We start from the raw sequence: 24,372 nt of genomic DNA on the forward strand, positions 1-24,372 counted from the left end.
CGGTGCTTAGGCGAAGCCCTGCGCCGGTGGCATCATCATCACCGTCATCACGCCGTCGCGCTGACAGAACTCTCCCTCGAAGCTCTGTTGGATCCGAGTTCGTGGGACGTCACCGAGTTGAACGTGTGCTGAACTCGGAGGTGTCGTACGTTCGGTACTTGGATCGGTCGAATCGTGAAGACGTATGACTAAATCAACCGCGTTCTCATAATGCTTCTGCTTACGGTCTACGAGGGTATGTAGACGACACTCTCCCCTCTCGTTGATATGCATCACCATGATCTTGCGTGTGCGTAGGAATTTTTTTGAAATTACTGTGTTCCCCAACATGGTGCCTTTGGAGGCGGCGACCGGACCTTTACAAACAAGGTTGGGGATATCTCCACAACTTAATTGGAGGCTCCCAACGACACCACGAAGCTTCACCACATTAGAATATGGCTCCACGGTGACCTCAACCGTCTAGGGTGCTCAAACACCCAAAAGTAACAAGATCCGCGAGGGATTAGTGGGGGAATCAAATATCTCTTGGTGGATGTGTAGATCTAGGCCTTCTCAACCAATCCCTAGGAGATCAACAAGTTTGATCGGCTAGGGAGAGAGATCGGGCGAAAATGGAGCTTGCAGCAACAATGGAGCTTAAAGGTGGAAGAGGTGGTCGACCGGAGAAGAAGACACCCCTTATATAGTGGAAGAACAAATCCAACCGTTATCCACCAACTCAGCCTGCGAAGCACGGTACTACCTCACCGGGGACGCGGTACTACCGCTTGGGCACACGGTACTACCACGAGGCACCGCGGTACTACCGCCCATGCAGCAGGAACCAAACTAACCCTAATGCGATGAAGCAGAGGGCGGTAGAACCGCTGGCGTGGTACTACCACTCCCCCTTGCGGTACTACCGCAAGACAGGGATAGTCCAGAATGGGAAGGCATATACATATAAAAATACATCCGTAGCAACTTCCGCTGAGTTGGGATCTGTGCAAAAATCCGACACGGTAGTACCGCAAGCCAGGAGCGGTACTACCGCGTAGGGCGCGGATGTAAAAAATTACATCCGCCCCTACTTCTGCTCGTGTTGCTGTGCCAGGCCAGGGCTCATAGTACTGCCGCACCCAAGGGGCGGTACTACCACGCAAGGCGCGGATGTAAAAAATTACATCCGCCCCTACAACCGCTGGAGCGGCTGAGCCTGGCCTGAGGCCACGGTACTGCCGCTCCCAAGAAGCAGTACTACCGTGAGCACCTGCGGTACTACCGTGCCTACGGCCGGTACTACCGTAAGGCCCCGCGGTACTACCGCTCCAAAGAGCAGTACTACCGCGAGCCTCAGAGCGGCAACACTAGAAATCCTTAATTTCGCAGAGACACGGTTAAACAGAGGATGCTCCAAAGAGCCAAAGGAAAGGGGTGCGAAAGGAGGGGACGTGTACGTTATGATTCCACCCAAACCTTTCCGATGCGGACCCGCTCTTAATAGTACGACTTTCCTATGACTCAAATCCACCGAAAAGAAACGTAGAGAAACACCGTCTTCAACAGTCTTCGAGGGGCATGAAATCATCTTGTGCCTAGTCATGATTTGTCTGAAATACTCAGTGCACACGATTAGTCCACAAACACATTGTCATCAATCACCAAAACAACTAAGGGATAAATATGCCCTTACAACCGTTACCACGGCGTCGTGCTGACGAAACTCTACCTCGACCCTCTGCTGGATAAGGAGTTCGAGGGACGTCATCAAGCTAAACGTGTGCTGAACTCGGAGGTGCCGTATGTTCGGTACTTGATCGGTTGGATCACGAAGACGTTTGACTACATCAACCGCGTTAACCTAACGCTTTCGCTTTCGGTCTACGAGGATACGTAGACACACTCTCCCCCTCTCATTGCTATGCACCTCCTAGATAGATCTTGTGTGATCGTAGGAATTTTTTTTAAATTGCATGCTATGTTCCCCAACACACCCAACACCGCCCCGCCGGCTCGCCTGGACCCCCCGCCCCCCGACACTGCCTCGCCCGACTCCGCCTGCCGCCATCGCCTCAGGTGAGATTTTCTCCTCTTTGTCTCCTCTCCTCTCTGTTTTGTCTCCTCTCTGTCTTCCTTCTCTGTAAAAATACCGTTGGATGCTAGCAGTTTATCCAAAACTGGAATTAGGGAATTCAAAATTAGGGGGTGCTAGCTATATAAAAGTATGCTGTCAAAATTTGAATAACTATGATTCTACGATTGAAAATGCTCTAGGGGCATTTCAGGCATTTCAACAGATAGCTCATACAACAATCACAAGCTAGAATTATAGAAAAGAACTGGACAGACAATTATGTGGGCACACGATTCTGTGGGCAGTTTTCAGAATCATAATTCTACAAAATTATATCGTGAAAAGAACTGGCCCTAAATTAGTGTCCTACTTGAGGTGTTCTCTTGGATCAGTGAGCGGATTCATTTCAGCACTGAGGGCAGGGGTGACCATATAAGGCCTAAAACAGAACCACCTTAAGATATGTGTGAAAGCTTGTATCATACCACCACTTTGCCATAGATAACCAAATGTTCCATTTCTTTCGTTGTGCAAAATCCATGTACCTGATATAATTTTCAAAACATTGACTCTTTGTCTGACCATCAAATTGTGGACGAAAAGAGGTGCTCATGTGTAATTTAACTGCTGATTTCTTGAACAAATGTTTCCACATTGATTGGTAAAAATCCGATCCCTGGAAGTGACAATAAATGGAGCCAAACTTATTTTGAACACATGATCACTAAATGCTTTAGCTACTATATGCATTGTAATATGTCGTTTTGGAGCAATGAAATGAGCATACTTTGTGAACATGTCCACCACAACTAATGCAAGGTCTTCGTTACGAGAGATTAGACAAAAAAGAGTCTCCCCCGCTTTAGATTATAAAGCAACGACTAACCGATACAACGAGCTTGTTGGGGCTGCAGCACAAACGAGCCCAAAAGAAAAAGAAGAGAAAGAAAAAAGAAACAAATGTCGATAACGACAACTCAACTAAGCGAAGATGGCCGACACCTGTTGCACCCTCCAGAGAAGTACCACCACCCGCCAAGCACTCCGAAACCTCGCGTACCAAGCAACACCTTTTCTTTAAAATCAAAGAATTTTATAGAAAGTACTCGCAAGTTCGATGATTTTTTTTCAAAATGGATGAACATTTTTTCAAAAATTTATGAACTTTCTGCAAATTTGATGATTGTTTTTCAAAATCAGTGAACTTATTTCAAATCCGATGAACTTATTTTAAGATTGATCAACTTTTTTCAAATTCATCATGTTTTTTCCGATTACTTTTTTCTCTTTTTTTGTCAAATGCGATCATGTACATGAGTCGTCCCACCAGCACCGGCGTGTGGGCGAAGGTGAACTTCCGTGGCGCCTGAAGCGCCGAATAGGAGCTCCCGAATATTGTCCATATTGGGCTTTGAAGGTAAAGTTCATGCGCAATTAAAGATGGACCACAAGAAAACAGGAAGCGAATATGATCCACACTGGGCTTCCAATGTAAAATTGTAAAGACGAATTTCGAAAAAGAAAATCCTGAAACGAACGAGATGACTAATACCTCTGAGAAGTGAGAACCGCTAAAAAGGACTATACCTTTGAGAAAGTGCAAAAATAGAGACAAAAGATGGAGATGCGGGGGATCAAACCCCATGCCTCTCGCATGCAAAGCGAACGTTCTACCATTTGAGCTACATCCCCAAGAGCAATTGATTCAAAAGTTATGCTTTCTAGACAAAAAGTATTTACTGTCACACAGTTTTGTCATAGTTGATTCACAACAAATATATGATGAATAACACTAGAACATGCTACTTTTCGAATTCTTCCTGGTGAGCTGAGAGTTGGAGGTAGTATCAGGCGCGCCTCAAGGTCCAGTGGCAGAATTGCTTTAATGAAGAGTCTTGAAGCTTTTGCCAATGTGCTTCCTTCGCATTTTGAGGGGGCCACATCCACATGTCCTTGCCATGCCAACATTGAATTTTCCTGAAATCTATCTTTGAATAGGCATTAGTTCAATGACATATATGTTGTTATTAATTAGCAAAACTACTCGAGGATTCGTTACACTTTCAATAGGGCATCCATCTCGGAGATCGCGCACACCCTAGTTGCTCTCGTATCACGCTAGCGAAGGAGCCACTGCCTTGCCCGCGGCCATCCTGCAACAAGCATGGATCATGATATCCGTGGTGCCCTTGGCGCGGAGGCCACAGTGGAGTACGTCGACATATGGCGTAGTCTCCTCTGTATCTCTCTAAGGCCGCAGCCCGGCACCATCCGTTGATGCTGGATGGATAGCGACGTATACACCACGAGAGTGCTGCACTTGCAACTAACTTGGAAACAATGGACTCGGCGCGCCTCGCCCGTCATGGACCGCCACACACATCTGAATGTGTTCCCTACGACCAAGAAGACGAGACAATGCATCACCTACTCATCGGCTGTGCCGTATCTTGCATCGTATGACACGCCATCCTCTCCCAGTATCTTTGACGGTGCCATGCCATCGCATACCCACCTAGTTCAACACCATACAAGAGGAAGTTCACACCTAGGTGAAAGCGGGTGCTAAAGGGCTAAGCCTCAACATCCATCTACTCTGATTTTCATGCTACTTGGGGCTAAGCAACCCCCTCTCTCTTAGCTGAAATGTGTTCTTGTATGCGTCTTCTAGCGTATGCTATACGAGAACCGTCATCATATAACTTCTACGCTCTATCAGTAGAATGATACGCAACATGCGTAATCCAGAAAAAGGGACCGCAATATAACGTTGGCTGGGAGAGGTTGACATTTGATATGAGTTGGCAGTTTCTTCATAAGGCATGGCATTTCCTCGGAAGAAGAGAATTTTTGCGCCAAAAAATGGCAGGATTTGTCATCTCCCACCTACGTACTAGTAGGTAATAAAATTGTAAAAGAAGAAAAAGATCCGCTTAACGTCCCCTCTCAGCGCTCGCCAGTTATCCTTACGAACAAGAGGCCGCAAGACGGCAAAACTCCGACCGAGTCGCATGCTTATGTGACCGACGTCGATGGAGATGGATGGATTTGCCGCTCTCCGGCAACGCAACATTTGGCCGTCTCTGGCCTTGCCGATGATAATCAGAACCCCATGCCGCCATGCCGGCGTGTCCTCCTCCACCCACCTCTCCCCGCGCACAAGTGAAACCACGCGCGCGCACGCCGGGCAAGCCACGTCACGGGACATGCGGCAGCTGCCATGTGGGGCCGCCGATCCTGGAGCCAACGTGGCAGCAAGTTAGGTCCGTGGTCAACATGACAGGGAACATCCATCCACCCACCCCCCACCCCACCTTCCCAGCCGTCTCCTTCCTCGGCTCTTCCTGTTCGAACTTGCCTTCCCCGAGCGAGACGAGAGCTCATCCAGCCGCCGGTCGCGAGGTCAGGTCACTCACCGCCTCGCCGCCAGCTGGTTTTCAGCGTGTCGTCCGCTCCGGCGATCGCCGGAGAGGGGAGTCCGTCGGCGGAACCCGGTGAGTTCCCGATCCCGGCCCCTGGTGCGGGAAAACTCTGAATCAAGCACCGGGAAACATTGGATCTGGTCTGATTCCTCGGAGCTCCTGGACTGGGACAGGCACGCTGCGAGCTTGGCTTCGCGGTGAACTGGTTCGAGCCGGCTCGCAGATCGCGGCCGGGTATAGTTGCCGAATGGGAGATCGGGGGGCGGCCGCGGTGGCGAGATGGTGACCGCGAGCTTCAGCCGGAGCACGTCGGCGCGGCTCACAGCGAGGGGCGGCGTAGGGAGCCCCCGGGTCTCGTCCGCGGCGGCCGCAAACCGCAAGTGGTGGGGGTCACCGTCTGGCCCGTCTTTCGAGAGCACCGTCGCCCTGGCCCTTTGCCTGGCCTCCGCCGCGCTCGTGCTCTCCTGCGGCCTGTACCTCTATGTTTCCCGGTACCTGGGCCAGGGCCAGGGCCAGGGCCGCGCGGTGGCCGAGTTCGCCGGCGACAGTCTGGACACCTGCAACGTGTTCGACGGCAGCTGGGTGCGGGACGAGAGGTACCCCCTGTACAACAGCTCGGAGTGCCCGTTCGCGGAGAGGGGGTTCAACTGCCTCGCCAACGGGAGGAGGAACACCGAGTACCTCAAGTGGCGGTGGAAGCCGCGGCAGTGCGACATGCCGCGCTTCAGCGCCCGGAGCGTGCTGGAGTGGCTGAGAGGGAAGAGGGTCGTGTTTGTGGGGGATTCAATGAGCCGAACACAGTGGGAGTCCTTCATCTGCATGCTCATGACAGGGGTGGACGACCCCAAGAAGGTTTATGAGGTGAATGGCAACCAGATCTCGAAGACGATCCGATTTTTAGGAGTGAGATTTGAGTCATTCAACCTCAGTGTGGAGTTCTTTCGGTCGGTGTTCCTTGTACAGCAGACCCCTGCTCCTCCTCTACATGTGACAAAAAGGGTCCGCGCGATTCTCAAGCTGGATAAGATGGATGATCTTAGCAGGAAATGGGTGAATGCCGACGTGCTTATTTTCAATTCAGGGCATTGGTGGACTCCCAGCAAATTATTTGACATGTGAGTGTTCTTGCTTTAATTCTTAGCATGTTTTGTTCGTGGGTAATTGTTTTGGGATTGTTATAATCACAACCATGCTGATTTGCAATTATCTGATCTTATATTTTGGTTTAGTATATCTGTCTCGAAACAAAAACGCTAGACTTACAGAAAAAAAACATTTGCAATTAGCTGTTTGTATATTTGGTTAAGTATACCTGTTTTTCAAAATAAAATCCTTAATAATTGATAGTGTGTGTGTATCAGTGTAAGCCAAGCAGGCACCAGAATGTTCCTTTGGAAGGAATCAATGACCAGGACTGATTGTAGCAAAACTTCCGAGGGTCACAAATAGACAAAAACGAATCACCGGATTGTGTTATTGCAAAGCTAACTTCATACCATTTCTAATTACCGGATTGTACTGCAAAGTTAACTCCGTACCATTTCTTGTTATTTCTTGAGGTCAAAGCAACATTAAAGGATGTTAGGTTCTTATGCGAAAACTTAGTGAGGCTGATATTAATAAATTGTAGGCCTCACCTGAGGAAGGTTGCTGGTTAGGCACTACTGAGTACGGGAGTATGTTTTGATGATGCTAGGTTTCATGCATCCATACCAGATTATTTCATTTTTTGGTATAAAAATTAGGCCCTGTTTTTCATGTTTGTAAGATATCGCCACAATTGTAAAGGCTGTGGCAAAAAATGATAAGCCTGCTATGACTGTGGCAAAAAATGATGCCAAGTACGGGAGTATGTTTTGATGATGCTAAGTTTCATGCATTTACTATTTGTTGGAGTTCAAATCTTACAAACATGGCAAAAATAGGGAGTAAATTTTAAATGCCAAAGAAACTTCATTGCCTGGTCTTAGTATGTGTTGGAATTTGTTGTTATTATTGAACAAATTTGAATTTTTTTTTGGCGGGGGTTGTTAATTATCAAGTAGTAACCTTTCTTTCATAAATCTTAGAGATTCTAGTTTGGTCTTTACAACAGGGGTTGTTATTTTGAGGCTGGAGGCTTGCTTAAACTGGGAACATCAGTTAATTCTGCTTTCAAAATGGCACTGGAAACATGGGCTTCATGGGTCAAGGAAAAAGTGGATTTAAAACGAACACGTGTCTTCTTCCGGACATATGAGCCATCTCATTGGAGGTGAGTTTCACACATACACTGAATTCTTTTCCCTAATATATTTTATTTTTCCTCATTATTACTTCATTATAATTCTAGCCTTTGAACGGAAGGTGTAATCCCGCTATGATTGTGGAGTACAGACATCATCCAAGTTATCATTTGAAAAACATACAGTAATTGTTTTTTCTTCTTATTTTCAGTGGCTTGAACCAAAAGGTATGCGAAGTAACAGAAAGACCTACAACCGAGGCCATAGGAGCTGACAGGAGTGAATTTAGGGATATACTTGCTGATGTTGTTGCGAACATGAGCGTTCCTGTCACTATACTGAATGTGACTTTGATGGGGGCCTTCAGGAGTGATGCGCATATTGGTATTTGGAGTCATCCTTCTACCATACTTGATTGTAGCCACTGGTGTCTTCCCGGAGTTCCAGATGCTTGGAATGAGCTAATATTTTCTCACCTTTTGACGGATGGTGAGTTTCTTATCTATGATAACATTCTTTCCTGGTGTTATTTAGGATAACAAAGTTAATACAAAGTTGGGTCATCTATTTTGGAACGGAAGGAGTAGTACCTTGTAGTGAATAAATAAAATATTGTTTGTCTGATATCTTGTTTCTGCTTGCAAGGAACCTGGAGTTTCTTGAACCATGCATAGATAGCTGTATATAGGAGTATTCGGTAGCTGTGCCGTCAACATGAGCTTTACAATTGTGTAGGGTCAAAATAGAATAGAGTGCAATAACTGAGACTCACATGTACAGTGTGAATGAATTCAGCATATATATGCTCAAGTACTGAAGCAACTCATTACGAAGTTATCCAGAATAAGCCTCAGATCTGGAACAAAAAATGTAGATCTAATGAATATGGTACAGAAAGCTGAAACCAATATTCAGCTGATTCCGGAAATTCGTATTTCATGAACTTAGTTTGTACTCCCTCCGACCCAAAATATAAGAACGTTTTTAACACCGGCATAGTGTCAAAAACGTTCTTATATTCTGGGACAGAGGGAGTAGTACTTAGTTCTGCAAGTATTTATGTCCTTAAACTTGGTGGCTCGCTCATTTTGGAGTTGAATAATGGCTCCTGACGCTGCCTCATTTCCAATTCCGCAGGTTGGCGAAAGCTGGCTGGCTGACTATTTGACTGTACACTCAACCTTTTGTTTTTCTGGTCGAGTTTCATGTTGCTTCTTGCATTTTTATGTGCTGATAAAAGGAGCGAAGACATTAAGTCTCGGCAGACAGCAGTATGCGTACAAGTTGCTCCATTCCTCATCCTTGCTTCGATTAGCTCCAGTAAGAATTGCATATCCCCTGTCATATAGATAGATGCTCGGCTGTTATCTGCTTTTGCGTTTTAGTCTTTTTGGACATAGAGAACATGGCAGTTTGTAACCTGCATGCACAAACCGATGGAATGCAATTTTGGAAATTCATCTCTCTCGCATGAAATCGGTCTGCCGTCATTTGTTTATGCGTCGTCACATTAAACAAAGCAGTTCTTCGCATCCAGAGACTCCCCCTGCTCTTCTGTAACTGCTATACGCGCAAAAAATCTGATATTTTGCAATCGGGGAAACTCATTTCTAATTGCATTGCTGCCTGGCCACTTCCACGGTTCAGGACGGCTGGGCGCCGACCTCTCTTCTCCACGTTTGTTGGTTCTCCATAATGAAAATGAAAATGAAATGATGCAAGGGGCAGTAGACCAATAGTATGCATGCCTACCTGCCCGGCGTGGCGGATCCATGCGTGTATTTCCTGACCGGCTGCTATGATGCCAGTTGCCATCAACGAGAGGCAAAGGCAACCCAAAGAGGAAAGCGTGCTGCCGTGCGGTTCCGCGATTTCAAGTGCCCCTGGACCTAAACCCTAGTGGCTGCCTCCGAGGAAAAAAGTGTGGTGGCCTGGGGGATTTAATCCGGCGGCGACACTAACGGGGGATGAGGTTGGTTGGGGGAGATTGCACGGGTGGAACAAAAGCAAACTTTGCTCAAAGCGCACTCTGTCGTTGGATGCACACGGAAAAAGGACTTCGGCGCCACCAAGAATTAAATGTGTTTTTGAATTTCTGTAAAGGTGCTTTTGTAAGTATTTATGCTACTTAATATATGGTCTTTAGCGAGCAGGGCATGTGTATAAAGTTTGACGGTGAAATACATTATGAGCAGATCTACACAAAAAAAAACAAATTTGTCCACTTTTAACAGTGAAGAGTGAACAGTGCACGTACCGTTCATCATTCTTAAAATCATGTTTTGTCATTTTCCTGTTCTTTAAATTTTACATTATGCTTGAGATTTCTTAGGTAGGATATTAACTACGAGCTTGTATTTAATACTGATATTAGGAAGGATATTAATTACAAACTCATATTACATATGCTAGTAATCACATGTTTGTTTTGCAGGGTGATGGTAATTGCGTACTTTTTCGTTCTTTTATATAAAGTGTATTTTTTTTATAAAATTTCACAACATAAGATGCATTTCTTTCAATTCCTTCAAAAAATTAGCCCTACAGAAAAAAGAAAAGTACCGATTGTCTGCATCTCTCTTTCTAAAAAAGGGAAATTATTTCTTCCCCGATTGCATGTATCTCTTTATACCCTGGCCTAACTGATTTACTTGTCGTTAGCAAACGAATTATCCATGGGTAATTCCGTTATAAATTCTCTATAATTTTGTGCCTTGGTCACCGTGACAAGTAAAATACACCTTACATAAAGGAACGAAGAGAGTACATGGTTAGTGCCAACATTGAAATTTGGTATTGACATCAATTGCACACTAAATATGTTGAGCACTCATTTGTTGAAGCAATTTAGGTCGTTGGGTTGATATAGTTTGATGGTCGAGTTTAATTGGATCTTCCCTTTGGATATTTTTATAGTAGTATATAGATAGATAAACATGAGTAGGGCATTTTGGAGACCGAGCTTCATGGAGCCCTTTATTTTGAATAATTCAAAATTCATAAATTTCAGTTCCAAAAAATTCTGAAAAAAATTCACATGTATGCAAGGATGTAAAGTGTATGTATGAAAAATTTCAGGATGAAATACGTTGAATCGCAAGCTGTACAAAAAAACCAAAATCATGGACTTTATATGCTAAAAGGCCCCAAATTTGTCTTTTTTGCGTAACTCACATTTTAATGTATTTCGACTTGAAAATTTGCATACATGTACATTATGTATCTAGGTATATGTGTATTTATTTTCAGAATTTTTGAACCTGAAAAGTTCGAATTTTGAAGTTTTCAAATAAATGCCTCCATGGAGCTTTGTCTCCGTTTGCCATTTTCGGATAAACATTCCTTTTTCTGGGATAGGGAAGGGTCTAGAAGGACCAAAGAGGTGGAGCAGTACATCTTACAACCAAGACCTATAAGAAAACAAAAAATACACGAAAGTCACTAACTTTTATAAGGAGAAACCCCCCAAGCAACATAGAAAATTGTAGTTTGGTTTCAAATCCACCTCCACTCAAAACCAACCACGACGTCGCCAAAGACGAAACAACTTGATACGCCACGACCTCCATAGCAGCACCAGCAGCAGGTCATGGACTTGAAGAAAATATGCCCAAGAGGCAATAATAAAGTTGTTATTTTATATTTCCTTATTCATGATAAATGTTTATTATTCATGCTAGAATGGTATTGATCGAAAATTTAAATACATGTGTGAATACATAAACAAATACTATGTCCCTAGTAAGTTTTTACTAGACTAGCTCGTTGATCAAAGATGGTTAAGGTTTCCTAACCATGGACATGTGTTGTCATTTAATAACGGGATCACATCACTAGGAGAATGATGCGATGGACAAGACCCATCCGTTAGCTTAGCATATTGATCATTCAGTTTATTGCTATTGCTTTCTTCATGTCAAATACACATTCCTTGGACTATGAGATTATGCAACTCCTAGATACCGGAGGAATACCTTGTGTGGTATCAAACGTCACAACGTAACTGAGTGATCATAAAGATGCTCTACAGGTATCTCCAAATGTGTTTGTTGAGTTGGCATAGATCGAGATTATGATTTGTCACTCCGAGTATCAGAGAGGTATCTCTCGGCCCTGTCAGTAATACACATCATAAACTTGCAAACAAACGACTAAGGAGTTAGTTACGAGGTGATGTATTACGGAACGAGTAAAGAGATTTTCAGTAATGAGATTGAAGTAGGTATAGAGATACCGATGATCGAATCTCGGGCAAGTAACATAATGATGGACAAAGGGAATTATGTATATTGTCATAACAGTTCGACCGATAAAGATCTTCGTAGAATATGTATGAGCCAATATGGGCATCCAGGTTCCACTATTGGTTATTGACCGGAAAGGTGTCTCGGTCATGTCTACATAGTTCTCAAACCCGTAGGGTCTGCATGCTTAACGTTCGTTGACGATATAGTGTTACATGAATTATATGATTTGGTGACTGAATGTTGTTTGGAGTCCCGGATAAGGTCACGGACATGACGAGGAATGGTCGGGAGGTAAAGATTGATATATAGGACGATGATATTCGGACACCGAAAGGATTTTGGGATGCACCAGGTAGCCATCGGGTCACTGAAAGGGGTTCCGGACACCCCCCAGTAGGTATATGGGCTTAATGGGCCAAGGGAGGGACAGACCAGCCCACAGGGGGCTGGTGCGCCCCTTTCCCTAGCCGGCCAACCCTATGGAAGGAAAAAGAGGAGGGCTAGCCCCTCCTGCCTTTCCCTCTCTGAAAGAAAGGAAAGGGGGGGCATCCTCCCTGCCTCCCCCCCCCCCCCCCCCCCCCCCCCCACATGGCAGGGGGCGCCACTTGGGAGGAAACGCCAAGTAGGATTCAGCCTACTTGGGGCGCCCTCATGGTTGCTCCCTCCTCCCCCACCTATATATATATATATATATATATATATATATGAGGGAGGGGCGCCTAGCACACAAGAACAGAATCTTAGCCGTGTGCGGCGTCCCCCTCCACCGTTTACACCACCGGTCATATTTTCGTAGTGCTTAGGCGAAGGCCTGCGGAGATCATTTCACGATCACCGTCCGTCACCTCGCCGCCGTGAACTCATCCACTATCTCGCCCTCTTGCTGGATCAAGAAGGCGGATGACTCCACCGAGCTGAACGTGTGCTAAACGCGGAGGTGTTGTACGTTCGGTACTCGATCGGTTGGATCGTGAAGAAAGTTCGACTACATCAACCGCGTTGTGAAACGCTTCCGCTTACGGTCTACAAGGGTACGTAGACACACTCTTTCCCCTCGTTGCTATGCATCTCCATGGATAGATCATCGTGTGTGTGTATTTTTTTTCTCCATGCAACGTTTCCCAACAGGACTTCGAGTAGAAGCTTTATTGCCTCCCCGTTGGCTCCTGGCCCGGGAGAAAGAAATATGCCCATCTTTCGCCCAGAAAGATTGAAGGCATCGTGACGAAGCCGACAAACAACCACCATAGTAGGTGCATAGATTATCCATGGTCGACATCGATGAGGAGCTCCGACACAACCCGCAAAAATGATCTCTCCACAACTCCTAAGCTCTTTACACATCTCCATGCTGGCTCCAAGATCCGAGGACAAGCGATGGGCCATCCTTCCATGAAGAAGATTATGGCTAACGTGGTTATTGCGGGAGTAACTTCCAGATCCGCTTCCATCCATTCCTCTCAACCGAGTCGGAGCATCACTGGAGAGCGAATCGAAGTGCTCCCCAGAGTCGCCCGCACACACCAAGATCCAAGAAAAAAAACTCCCAAAAAGAAAAAAAGGTGCGGGGTTCAAACTTCAAACTCACGTTCATCGCCATGGATGAGAGGGAGAGGAGGTTGAGGAAGAACCAAAGAGGATCTAGATTTGAGCGCCTCATAAAGAGAAGCACGAAGAAAACGATCCTAACACAAATCATGAAGTCACAGACACACACACTCCTTCCAATCTTCTCCGGCGGACAACGTCGATGAAGGAGGGTGGTCATAACCAAGCACAAGGCTGACCTCACTCACAACTTATATGAACGAGAGGGAGATGAAGAGAGGGGAAGAATGAGGGTGAACTCAATATGTATTTAGATAAAGACTTCAATTATGAGTAACTTCATACCTATTTGAATATCCATACAAAATGAAATAAACCCTCGCTCAGATCGAATCACTTTCCAGTATGAGAACATGGTGTAGCATGGAACTATCTAGCCCGCCCGTGTTCAAGTTATGAAGTGACCTGTGATGTTTAGAGTTTTTTTATATAAAATATGTCTCCAAGGGCTAGTCTTGAATGGTCTCATTTTTTAATCACTTTCTAGAATTGTTTTGAGATCTTTCTTAATTGGCTTTTTTTGCATGGTTCTTACTTGGCTACTACTCAACTTTAATACTCCCTCAGTCTCAAAATTCTTGTTTTAAATTTTTCTAAATACAGATGTATCAAGTCACGTTTTAGTATTAGATGCATCCGTATCTAGACGAATCTAAGACAAGAATTTTGAGACGGAGGGAGTACGACTTTATAATTGGTCATTAAAAAATATATTTCCCTATTAATTCGATCCTTCTTCCCCAGCCCAGTCCAAGGCTTGACCAAGCGTGCTGCCCCTCCCTCTCTCTCGACGATATAACCAACCCCAAACCCCCACAACGCCGGCCATCCACACACACTCCATTGGGCACAATTCCACCATCAGCAATGCCTCCTCCCCTTCGCATCCTCACCCTCCTCCTCCTCCTCCACCTCCCCTTCGCCCTCTCCTCCCGCCACCACCACAAAGCCCCGGCGCCGCCGCCCCGAAAGGCGCCTCCTCCGACGGCCAACTACGCGGCGCCGCTCCTAGTCCTCCTCGCCTGCAACTACGCGAGTCGGAGAGTCCCCGGAGAGAGAATCGAAGTGCCCCCAATGCAGCCGGCGGACACCAAGAAAAAACTCTCAAAGAAAGAAAAAAGGTGCGGGGTTGTGAGGACTATGGCGACCGAAGCAAACACGTCGCCATGGTTCTGACCAAAAGGTGCCAACATAAGAGTCACCTATTGGGCTTATTCAAACTTTCGCCTCACGTTAATCACCATGGATGAGAGGGAGGGGAGGTTGCGAAAGAACAAGGGAAGATATGGATTTGACCGCCTCATAAAGAGAAGTATGAAAATAAGGATCCTAACACTATGCACGGACACACCCTCCTTTCATCCTTCTCCGGTGGACAACGTCAATGAAAGAGGAAGGAAGAAGGGTGGTCATAATCAAGCACAAGGCTGACCTCACTCACAACTTACATGAACGAGAGGGAGATGGAGAGAGGGGTAGAATGATGGATGAACTCAACATAATTAGATAATGGATAATGACCCTGATAAGTGACACACGTGTAGCACGGACACATGGCAACTCCAAACATTTTTTATGACAAGTTTAGTGACGTGAGGATGGCAAGTTTAGTTATCAAGTATGACAATTTCTTTTTGGATGACAAGTTTTAGTTTTTTTTGGGTGGGAGGGAGGGTGGGGGGGGGGGGTTGGTTTTTTTTTCCTGATGGCAACTTTAGTTGTAAAAAAACGTTAGTCAGAGTGTTTCGTGTCACACATGTGACATTTATCGTCTGTGTTAGATAAAGACTTCAAATATGAGTAAATCCATACAAAAAAGAAATAAACTCTCGTCAGATTAAATCACTTTCCAGTATGCAATTTGTGTGGGATCTTTCTTGATTTCTTTTTGCAGTACATTAATTCGCTCTACGTCGCAGCTTTAATACGACTTTATAATTGGTCATAAAAATATATTTCCCTATTAATTCGATCCTTCTTCCCCAACCCAGTCCAAGCCTTGACCAAGCGCGCTGCCCCCTCTCTCTCTCTCGCCGATATAACCAACCCCAAACCCCCACAACGCCGGCCATCCACACACACACTCCACTGCGCACAATTCCACCATCAGCAATGCCTCCTCCCCTCCGCCTCCTCGCCCTCCTCCTCCTCCTCCACCTCCCCTTCGCCCTCTCCTCCCGCCACCACCACAAAGCCCCGGCGCCGCCGCCCCGGAAGGCGCCTCCTCCGGCGGCCAACTACGCGGCGCCGCTCCCCGTCCTCCTCGCCTGCAACGCCACCCGCTTCCGGCCCGCCTGCGTCGCCACGCTCTCCGCCGCCAACGTCACCGCCGCGTCCTCCCCCTCCGACCTCCTCGGCGCCACGCTCTCCGCGCTCCGCGCCCGCTTCCCGCCGGCCGTCTCCACCGCGCGCTCCGTCCTCGCCTCCTCCAAGAACGTCAACCTCACGACCGCCGCCACCAACTGCCTCACCGCCCTCTCCCTCTCCTCGCACCGCCTCGAGCCGCCGCCCTCGCCGTCGGCGCTCATGCCCGCCTCCGCCTCGCTCCTCCACCTCTACGACTGCTGGTCCGCCTACAAGTACGTCAACTTCTCGCGGACCATCTACGATGCCATGGCGTACCTCAACGACACCATCACCGTCAACAGCAACTACATCTCCATGCTCGCCGCGCTGAAGCGGTACGGCGACGACACGTCCGCCTGGGCGCCGCCGCAGACGGAGCGCGACGGGTACTGGCCTTCGCCCGCGGCGTCGGGGGCCGACGTGGACGCGCTCGGCGTGCCCAAGGGGCTCCCCGCGGACGCGACGGTGTGCGGCGCCGGGTGCGACTACAGGACAGTGCGGGAGGCGGTGGCGGCCGCGCCGGACAACGGGGGCAAGAGGTTCGTGGTGTACGTGAAGGCAGGCGTGTACAAGGAGACGGTGAGCGTGCCGTGGGAGAAGACCAACCTGGTGCTGGTCGGCGACGGCATGGGGAAGACGGTCCTCACCGGCGACCTCAACGCGGACACGCCCGGCGTGTCCACGTTCAACACGGCCACCGTAGGTGCGTACACGCGTCGCCACACGCACTTACTCCTTCGTATCTGTACGTATTTATGTGGGGGTATACCGTATACGTACGTACTACACCGATGGATTTGCCAGCATAGTTTGTACTGCGATCGTACACGTACTACGTCCACGAAATGAATGCGGTGGCGTTAAAGACGCCGCTCGTGATCGACCGGCCGCCCCATCGCTCTTTGTCCGCACCTAAAACGCTTTCCGTCAAGTTTGTTCTGATCTGGACAATCAATTCGTACCTTTTGTGCGTTACAATCAGTTACGCTATTAGCAAATTATATTTTTGGATCAGCTAGTATTATTAAGGAGGAAATATTTGGCCAAATGGCAAAAATAATCCCCCAAAACAAAGCTATATGCGGTGATCTAGGTACCCAAATGACAACCCAACCATGCACTTTGGAGACTTCAAAAAAACATGCACTTTGGATGATTTCAGCGGCCCGAAACAAAACCAACGACCAGTCTATTTCTAAGATTTTTAACTTGACCGGCGGCGGCGATCTTCCATGGCGGAAGCGACAATGCGACGTGCCGACGCCGACCACGGGTCCTAGGTGAGACAAACACTGAACTTTCCCGTGCTCTATGCAACCCTATCAAGCAAGAAGAAAAACACGCTTCGACAATACTCCAGTCCGGACGGCGAGCTATTTTCATCACAGAGAAAAAGTCGCATCACGGTCCACAATTTTAACTTTGTCAGGCGAATCTGCGACCCACATGTCACGGGCCGCGAGTTTTCTCGACCAGCACAGTGATCGACCATGTCGTAACTTTGCGCTTTTTCATTCATTTCCAGGCGTGCTCGCGGACGGCTTCATGGCGCGCGACCTGACGATCGCGAACACGGCGGGGCCGGACGCGCACCAGGCGGTGGCGTTCCGGTCCACGGGCGACCGCACGGTGCTGGACACGGTGGAGCTGCTGGGGCACCAGGACACGCTGTACGTGCACGCCATGCGCCAGTTCTACACCCGCTGCCGCGTGGCCGGCACGGTGGACTTCGTCTTCGGCAACTCGGCCGCCGTGCTCCACGACAGCGACCTCGTCGTGCTGCCCCGGCAGCTGCGGCCGGAGAAGGGCGAGACGGACGCGCTGACGGCGCAGGGCCGCACCGACCCGGCGCAGCCCACGGGGATCGTGCTCCGGGGCTGCCGCGTCAACGGCAGCGACGAGTACATGGTCTTCTACCGGCAGAAGCCCGGCGTGCACCACGTGTTCCTCGGCCGGCCGTGGAAGGAGTACTCCCGCACGGTGTTCGTCGGGTGCACGATGGCTGAGATCGTGCGGCCCGAGGGGTGGATGCCATGGAGCGGCGACTTCGCGCTCAAGACGCTCTACTACGGGGAGTATGATAGCGCCGGCCCTGGCGCCGGCGGGCGGGGAGGCGGCAGGGTGGCGTGGAGCAGCCAGGTGCCCAAGGAGCGCGTCGACGTCTACAGCGTCGCCAGCTTCATACAGGGGGACGAGTGGATACCCAAAGTGAAGTAGGCTTTTTAGTCCTGGTAGCATGCATAATCGATACCGTCAGAAAAAAAAGAGCATGCATAATCGAGCTCGCGTGGGCTGGTGGACCGGTCGGCGATGATCGTGCCACTCGGTCACGGATGTACTGCAGTCGTTGCAGTTATGCAAATGCAGTGGTGCCTAACGCAAATGGGAGTGGGCGCCGATCTTGATCGGTGTTGATTGGTGAACACTCCACTGGGAAGCTAGTGGCCTTACGGCTAAGCACGATCAATAATGGCCGCCAAATCTAGCGGGCAGTTTCCACCTAGGGCGAGATGGATGTGGCCAGAACACGGAGAGGAGGGGCAGATTGAGATAGGATCGGCGTGCAGTTTCCCCATAGCATGCGTGACGCAACGCGAGAGCATTATGTAGTATCGAATGATCACATCTGACCCGTGGTTGTGGTGGTCCACGACGTCCATCACGAGCTGCATCCTTCCAGTGCGCTATCCTATTCCGATCCGTCGCTGCACCGCTGCGGTCTGCATTCGCAGCGCCGCCCTATGGACCCAACCAGCTTTGGAACTTTTGGAGTTTGGTTCCTGGCCGGTTGTGGGGCAGTACGGACTCCGTCACTAAGGCACGACTCGTGCGCCGGTGTGCCGTGACTCGATCCATCAGTTCAGATTCCAGACCAGGACGGCAAAGAATTACTCTACTCGCTTAGCTTGCAGCATCTCTAGCATATACGGAGTAGTATCTTGCAAACCGCGCTACTATGAATTTTGTTTACGATATAAAAACAAATTCAACAAACATATGCCACATAATTTATATTTTTTTAACTACTAGTTCGCGCCAGTTCATACTGGCTTAAAACATAATAAAAACCTAACTCTACTCATCATCATCACCGGGCTTCTCGACGTGGAGGTGGTACTCCATCAACGAGTTGGAGAGGTTGCCGCAAAAAAAAACGAGTTGGAGAGGACGAACGCCACGTCGTACACCTCCTTCGCCGCCGCCATCCACCTTGTACATCCGGGCGGACGGCCTGGTCACTGACCGGTCAAAAAGCCCGAGCCCAGACGAGCGCTTCAAACCAGCCTCAAACGCCCCAGTTGACCGACACCCCTTATATCCAACCCAAATATTGAAAGGCTCGGCCGCGTCCACCACGTTGGCTCCGGCTCACGCTGGCCCATCGGACCCCACATGTATTTGTCCCCATCCGCTCCCTGGATCAAACCCTAGCCACTTCCTTCCACTCCACTCTTCCACCCAAGCTCTCGTCCGGCGATCTTCGGCCTTCTCCGGCATGGCGAGCAGCGAACCTGACTCTGACTAGTCCGGATCCCTCGACTGGTCTGTCGTCTCGTGCGGGTTGGATGAGGCAATAGTCGTCCGCATTGCACTCCAAAGCTCCTGGGAGAACAACGCCCGACCGACGGCGGGATCTGTTTGACGCGAGTCCATTGCGTCGGGGCATCGGGCGCTCGGACCCTTTGGGGTTGGATCATGCGGTCCTCCCAGGAGCCTTCCAATCTTCCTTTCCCCATCACCGGTCCGCCGGAGTTTGAGTGCTACGGGGACCGATGTGCCCGCTGTGGGAAGGAAAGGATGAGGGCGGCCGATGCCCGCCTCGATGTAGGGAGGGGCTTGGGGAGCGAGGGAGGGGCTGCGCGTGGCAGAGGAGCCAGGGACGCGCAGTTGGGCTACGGCTGCATGGGCAGGGCACGAGCGCTTCACAGAGCACGTGATGTGTGCATGCCAACCTCACGGTCACCACCTGGTGCTGATACCTGGGTGGTTTTGGCCGCGTCTGGCTATCAGTGGCGGAGCTTAGTGAGGGCCAAAGGGGGCAATGCCCCCTTACCAAATTTATTTCTTCGTATAAACACATAGTAATATTTAATAATATTTGAACAAACTTTAATAGAATACACTAGATTAGGCCCCTCAACTCTATTTAAGACTCATTTAGCCCCCTCTCAAATCGCGTTGAAGCTCTGCCACTGCTGGCTATGTCCAGTAGCTAGGGGGGCTAAGATAGGCATGTGTGCGGCTGCAGTTGGGGGGCTGGTGCAGTGAGGTGAGTACAAGTTCTTCTAGAAGGTTTTGGACAAAAGGTGTTTGTTGTTTGCAAAGTGCAAATGAACTAGAGTTAGGATGTGAGATTTGGTGTGGTTGGTTTAGTCACTAGGGTGAGTGGGTATGCAAATTTGCAGAACAAATGGGCCCCTCTAGCTAGTACTTGTTGTACAACTTGAAAGAAGGGTCAGAATGCAAAAGTGGAAGAGGGGCTCAAATGCAAAAGTTCCTAGTGGAGCAAGGGACTTTTCTGAAGTATATTTGATCCAAAGAAATTATGATAATTATCTAGAAATTTTCCTAAGCACTAAAGTGGTGGTTGCTTCATAACTTAGGTGTTCTAGGGCATATATCTCAAAAGAATATGATCTTAGGGTTTTGGGGTAGGGGTGCAAGTGAGGCTATCCTATAGAGAGATATAGCTAGTGAGAGAGGTTTTTATTTAGCTTTATGTTGGTTAAGTCCAGATGAGTTGACTGAGAAAAACCAGAGCAAAGAACCAACAAGATCAACTGAAGCAGCAGAAAGAAAAAGCAGGGGCCAAAAACCATGGTGTTACACATAAATAGATAGATATTTTTTGAATCTATCAGGTTATTCCTATCACAATTGAGAAAAGCCCTTCAATTAAAGTACCTACTGAGAATGTAGAGATGAACTGTGATTAGCAGAAGTGCAATATATTTTGTTGCCTATGTAAGCAAAGAGCAACCCAGAGGAGTGCCCACTCCTAGCCTTTCAGGACGACAATCATTTTGCAGGCAAAGTCCCAAACTCCCAATCCAGCAATCTGTAGTCTTTCCCTTTCGCTGCTTTCACCATATCTCCCTCACTTAGCATAAACCTGCAACCTTTTGCTTCCACAGCATGCCTCCCTGATGCACAAGAAGTTATATACGGTTGTGTTTGTTTTAATATATTCTACATTTCAAATAAAATTTAGCGGTGCCAAGCTAGAATGACTACTACTGAACTGTAACAATAATAATAATCCAGCGACGACATGAAAATGAAGATACACGAGCGGAGGTAATTAAGTAACTAAGCTCCTTGGAACTAAATTCTGATGAGGATGTCAGCAGCTTCTGTGCCCCTCTGTCCCTTCCGCTGAGAACACGGCGGTGGTCATTTCCTGCACTGACTTTGAGATGTCCTTCCTGAGCGTGAGCGCCGACCTTCTTTTCTACTACATAAGTATCAATGCTCTGATCAGTCTCGTTTGTAGTGAATGATTGGAAAATATACGGCAATAAGAAATGCACACATATTATCACCACACTAATACACGCCTTCCCTGATGCAATAATAATAATAGTATAGTGAATTAAGCTGCAGCAATTTTGTGTGAAATTCCTCTCACAAATATCTTGAAATTCAACTTGGAACAACAACATCCATATGTCAAAATCATCATCACATACTCGCATTGCATTAGTTGATGACCACATCTCCAGCTAGTCTAATAGCAACAGCGGCGCCTCGCGGATCGATCATACAGTTTTTCTGAAGAACTGTTATGCCTAGATTACAAGGAGCATGCATATGTCTGAGAGAAGTCAGTGGTGAATACATACCTTGGTCATGGACCAGTTGATGACCAAAGAGCTAACCATGATGTGTGTCCTATCTACAAGTCGAACCTAGAAAGAAAACAGAGCAAGGTCAGTCGTTTGTGTGCAGCAGCAATAAGAACAGAGAGAGACACCGTGGGAAGCACCAGAGAATGCCTGACGAAAAGGCGCGACCCACTCTGTAACTACATATGCAGCAAACCAATGAGAAGGCATCACCAATATACAACTCTATCTGGAACAACCTATGTCTTTCAATATATGAAATAGATTTACACCTGAAATGTGCCATGCGTCATCCTTGTTTTTTGTGTGCCCAATACAGCAACCCTGAACCAAGAGACATCAAACAATATGTGCATACCATCAAACTAAGTAAGAGACATCTATACAGAACTAGTAAAAGAAACCATGGCCTAAGGTAGGTACCTGGACACCCTAGCCTGGCAAAAATGTGATGCCTCATTCCATAGCAAGATTAAGTACTTGCAAAACAAATTCGGCAGCACATGAATAATACAACATCAATCAGGTGAAGACAAAAGAAAGGAAAGGGAAAGAAGAAATAAAATTTTAGGAAGTCGTAGAAGAGCAGTCGTGCCAGCTCGTGAACTCCTGCAACCTGGATAGAAGAAACAAAACCAAACAGTCCATATGGGCGTATCCTCGAATAGATGGCATGCGAATCTCGGAAGTAGACGGGAGACACGGGACGGAAGGGAACGAACATACGAATTCGAGGAGGTGGGGCTGGGGGAGCGGTCGAGGAGACACTCAACGAGCTTGTCGTCCTTGAAGACCTTGCCAAGGCAAGGAGCCGCAGCTGCGCGTATACCGAATGGCGAGGATGCCGCAACGCCATCCAGACCACGTCTCCCTCGAGCCACTCCAGCTGATTCTGATCTGGGATGGTCGCCACCCCTCAGCCCTAAGGTCGATGGCGTCCCTGCCAACCACCTCCTTGGATCCAGATTGAGAGAATGGTAGAGGAGGAGCCGATGTGTCTAAGCGGTGGTGGTGGTAGGGGAGGCATGGAGGAGGTAGACATGGGAGTCGATGCGAAGTCATCTTCGTAGGGAAGGAAACGAAGTAGTGGGGGCAGGTGTATCTGAGGAAGTACACGCTCACCCAATCTCTCTGCACAAGAATCGCCAACAGCAAATCGCGAACGAGCGGACGAATAGTACATGCTATCAACATGGATAGCGCGAGGAGGTACCCTTACCCCGCAGATTATTGTGTTGGACCGTGTGCAATAATATGTAACATACATGAAAGATAACTAGTAGTGAGATTATCAATGAATGCCTGTAGGAGTCGACCTAAATAGTATACGAGTCAACTTAAATAGTAGCAACAGGTTGATGCCGAAGGAAATATGCCCTAGAGGCAATAATAATTGTTATTTTATATTTCCTTATTCATGATAAAGGTTTATTATTTATGCTAGAATTGTATTGATCGAAAACTTAAATACATATGTGAATATATAAACAAATACCGTGTCCTTAGTGGGCCTTTACTTGACTAGCTCATTGATCAAAGATGGTTAAGGTTTCCTAGCCATAGACATGAGTTGTCATTTGATAACGGAATCACATCATTAGAAGAATGATGTGATGGACAAGACCCATCCGTTAGCTTACATTATGATCGTTCAGTTTTATTGCTATTGCTTTCTTCATGTCAAATATATATTCCTTCGACTATGAGATTATGCAACTCTCGGATACCAGAGGAATACCTTATGTGCTATCAAACGTCACAACGTAACTGGGTGATTATAAAGATGCTCTACAGGTATCTCCAAAGGTGTTTGTTGAGTTGGCATAGATTAAGATTAGGATTTGTCACTCTGAGTATCGGAGAGGTATCTTTGGGCCCTCTCGGTAATACACATCATAAACTTGCAAGCAAACGACTAAGGAGTTAGTCACGAGGTGATGTATTATGGAACGAGTAAAGAGACTTGCCGGTAACGATATTGAACTAGGTATGAAGATACCGACGATCGAATCTCGGGCAAGTAACATACCGATGGACAAAGGAAATAACATATGTTGTCATAACGGTTCGGCCGATAAAGATCTTCGTAGAATATGTAGGAGCCAATATGATCATCCAGGTTCCGCTATTGGTTATTGACCGGAGAGATGTCTCAGTCATGTCTACATAGTTCTCGAACCCGTGGGTCCGCACGCGTAACATTCGATGACGATATTGTATTATATGAGTTATGTGATTTTGGTGACCGAATGTTGTTCGGAGTCCCGGATGAGATCACGGACATGACAAGGAGTCTCAAAATGGTCGAGAGGTAAAGATTGATATATAGGACAATAGTATTCGGACACCGAAGTGTTCCGGAGGGTACCAGATACATATCGGCTCATCGAAAGGTGTTCCGGGCACCCTGGCAAAAGATATGGGCCTTATGGGCCAAGTGGGGAAACGCACCAGCCACAAGGGTCTGGTGCGCCCCACATATGGGCCGTCCAGGGATGGAGAAGGAAAGGGGAAGGGAGAAAGGCAAGTGTGCATTAGGATTCCCACTTCCTTCTCTCCCCCCCCTCTTTCCCCCCCCCCGTCAAATATGGCAGGGGGCGCAGGGTAAGGAAGCCCCAAGGG

General features: G+C 47.8%; 2 protein-coding genes and 1 long non-coding RNA gene across 6 annotated transcripts; 2 read left to right on the forward strand and 1 right to left on the reverse strand.

Annotated features, from left to right (window-relative positions):
• The first annotated feature begins 5,354 nt into the window (after positions 1-5,354).
• On the forward strand, positions 5,355-9,167 carry LOC125545610 (protein trichome berefringence-like 7). The gene is made up of 5 exons (XM_048709623.1): positions 5,355-5,550; positions 5,652-6,593; positions 7,574-7,732; positions 7,915-8,192; positions 8,841-9,167. The coding sequence occupies exons 2-5, from the start codon at positions 5,758-5,760 to the stop codon at positions 8,861-8,863; spliced, it is 1,296 nt and encodes a 431-aa protein (XP_048565580.1). The 5' UTR covers positions 5,355-5,550; positions 5,652-5,757; the 3' UTR covers positions 8,864-9,167.
• Positions 9,168-15,508: 6,341 nt separating this feature from the next.
• On the forward strand, positions 15,509-18,327 carry LOC125547084 (probable pectinesterase/pectinesterase inhibitor 51; the record flags this gene model as incomplete). The annotated part of the gene is made up of 2 exons (XM_048711103.1): positions 15,509-16,607; positions 17,430-18,327. Coding segments are annotated over 2 exons (1,791 nt in total), but the record flags the coding sequence as incomplete, so codon positions are not given.
• A 2,359-nt stretch (positions 18,328-20,686) lies between these two features.
• LOC125545611 lies at positions 20,687-22,963 on the reverse strand. 4 transcript variants are annotated; one of them, XR_007300104.1, is made up of 6 exons: positions 22,477-22,928; positions 22,174-22,366; positions 22,023-22,074; positions 21,891-21,929; positions 21,748-21,813; positions 20,687-21,359 (listed from the first exon to the last, which is right to left on the reverse strand). It is a non-coding gene; the product is annotated as an uncharacterized LOC125545611 (long non-coding RNA). The 4 variants fall into 4 exon arrangements; XR_007300105.1 differs by having other exon boundaries at positions 21,891-22,074; positions 22,473-22,963; XR_007300102.1 differs by having other exon boundaries at positions 21,891-22,074.
• Positions 22,964-24,372: the final 1,409 nt, after the last annotated feature.

This window comes from Triticum urartu, chromosome 3 (assembly GCF_003073215.2).
Source record: "Triticum urartu cultivar G1812 chromosome 3, Tu2.1, whole genome shotgun sequence".
Classification (NCBI taxonomy): domain Eukaryota; kingdom Viridiplantae; phylum Streptophyta; class Magnoliopsida; order Poales; family Poaceae; genus Triticum; species Triticum urartu.